The following is a 1,848-nucleotide window of genomic DNA, read 5'->3' on the forward strand; positions in this document are numbered from 1 at the left end:
GACGTCACCCCTGCAGCCAGGTTCATCCGGGTCCTGTTTCCTAGGAGACGGAGACGCCACAGACCTCTCCCAAGAGCCTCACCTCTGAGCAGCAGGAGAGTCCTCAGCCCTGACCCAGACCCTCCCAGAGCAAGGCTCCCACCTCCATTCCCGCCCCAAAAAAAAACCACCCCCACCCCGCCCCCCAGCCCCTGCTCTGCTACTTAGGAGCAGATTTCCCTGGGACTCTAGGAGCCAGAAAGGAAGGCCTCATGAGTGAGGCAGGAGAGGCCACCCTCACGGAGGTGGCCGCCTCCGACTCCCCGCAAGCCGGCTACCCCCAAGCCGGCTCCCTCCAAGCCAGGAAGAGAGATCTGTCGTCCTTGGGAGGCGGAGACTCTGTCCAGGCCCTAGTCACCAGCCACCTCTGCGAAAACTCCGTCCCCGAGGCCACCGTGGCAGCTGGCACCAAGGAAAAGGCGCCCAAGCAAGTGATCGCCGAGAGGGTGAGTGGATCCGTCAAGTGGTTCAATGTAAAGAACGGGTACGGTTTCATCACCAGGCACGACACCCAGGAAGATGTGTTCATTCACCAGACGGCCATCACCCGGAACAACCCCCACAAGTACCAACGCAGCGTGGGGGAAGGCGAGACCGTGGAGTTCCAGGTGGTGCAGGGCAAGCAGGGCATCGAGGCTGCGAACGTGACCGGGCCAGGCGGCGCCCCAGTGGAGGGCAGCCGCTTCAGCATCGCAGCGCCAGGGGCCCTGAGGGGGACGTCTATGGCTATGACTATGACTACCACTGCAACTACGACTACTACTACTACGACTACTACGGCTGCTACCACTACTATGACTACTATGGCTACTATGACTACGACTACCAGGGCAGCAGAGAAGACTTCGCCTTCGCCCAGGGCCAGAGGCGCTGCCTGCACCGCCGCCCCCAAGACCAAAGGCTGAGGCGCTTTCCGCCCTTCCGCAGGGCCAGGGCTGTGACCCGCCGCCCTTCCACCTCCGCTCCCGCCAGCCGCCCGCCGCGGGCCGCCCAGCTGCCTGGGTCTGCACCAGCCGCCAGGCCCGAGGGCTCACCACCCCGCCGTGGGCCTGGCCCCAGCTACCGCTTGAGTCGCCCTAGGGGCCGAGGCATGGCCCCTCGTCCAAAGTCCTCTGAGCAGCTGGAGGCAGAAAACAAGGAGAGCGGGAGCGATGCTGGCTCTGCAGCCTGCGGCCCCAGCAACCCCCTCCACCGCCAGCAGCAGCCGCCTGGTGCCCAGGACCACAGCCCTGAAGGAGGAGAGGACGACACCACCAGGAAGGGCCCTGCTGGAAAACCCGCTTGCATTGCCAATCAGAGCAGCACCTCAGAGGAGGACGCCGCAGTTGCAGATGCCACCTCTGCTGCACAGGCCCAGTGACACTTCTGCCCCCTCCCAGGGACTCCCTGGCCTGGGCTGCAGGTGATGTCCTCTTGAGGTGCCCTTTGGCTTGACACAGTCAAACATCCATATTGACTGTTAGATTTATGCCCTGACAAAAAGACACAGCCCTTCCCCAAGGTCTCAAGATAAACGACAAGATCTGTATATTTCTCTTATCATTTGCCTTGGCAGTTTCTGTACCACACGCACACCCCACCACCACCCCCCCACACACACACTCACCCCTCTGTATCCATTCTTTTAAAATATCTGACCAGGATCACAACTATGATTCTACATCCCCAGGTGAATTACATGGAGCACTTAAAAATATTCTTTCTAATGCAAAAACAAAGATGATCTGATATTGAAGATTATCTGACATTGTGTCATATTACTAACCTGAATGGTCATTTCCTCAATAAATCATTTCATATTCATCTCAT

General features: G+C 59.3%; 1 protein-coding gene across 1 annotated transcript; it reads left to right on the top strand.

Annotated features, from left to right (window-relative positions):
• The first annotated feature begins 251 nt into the window (after positions 1-251).
• Positions 252-1,399, top strand: LOC102245405 (nuclease-sensitive element-binding protein 1). The gene is made up of 2 exons (XM_005884979.1): positions 252-683; positions 728-1,399. Exons 1-2 carry the CDS (start codon positions 252-254, stop codon positions 1,397-1,399), a joined length of 1,104 nt encoding a protein of 367 aa, XP_005885041.1.
• Positions 1,400-1,848: the final 449 nt, after the last annotated feature.

Source organism: Myotis brandtii, unplaced genomic scaffold, assembly GCF_000412655.1.
Source record: "Myotis brandtii unplaced genomic scaffold, ASM41265v1 scaffold8862, whole genome shotgun sequence".
Lineage (NCBI taxonomy): Eukaryota > Metazoa > Chordata > Mammalia > Chiroptera > Vespertilionidae > Myotis > Myotis brandtii.

Coding starts and splice junctions, on each gene's coding strand:
- LOC102245405 (XM_005884979.1), top strand. CDS start 252: ATGAGTGAGGCAGGAGAGGCCACCCTCACGGAGGTGGCCGCCTCCGAC. Junction 684..727: donor AGGGCATCGAGGCTGCGAAC/GTGACCGGGCCA, acceptor CAGCCGCTTCAG/CATCGCAGCGCCAGGGGCCC.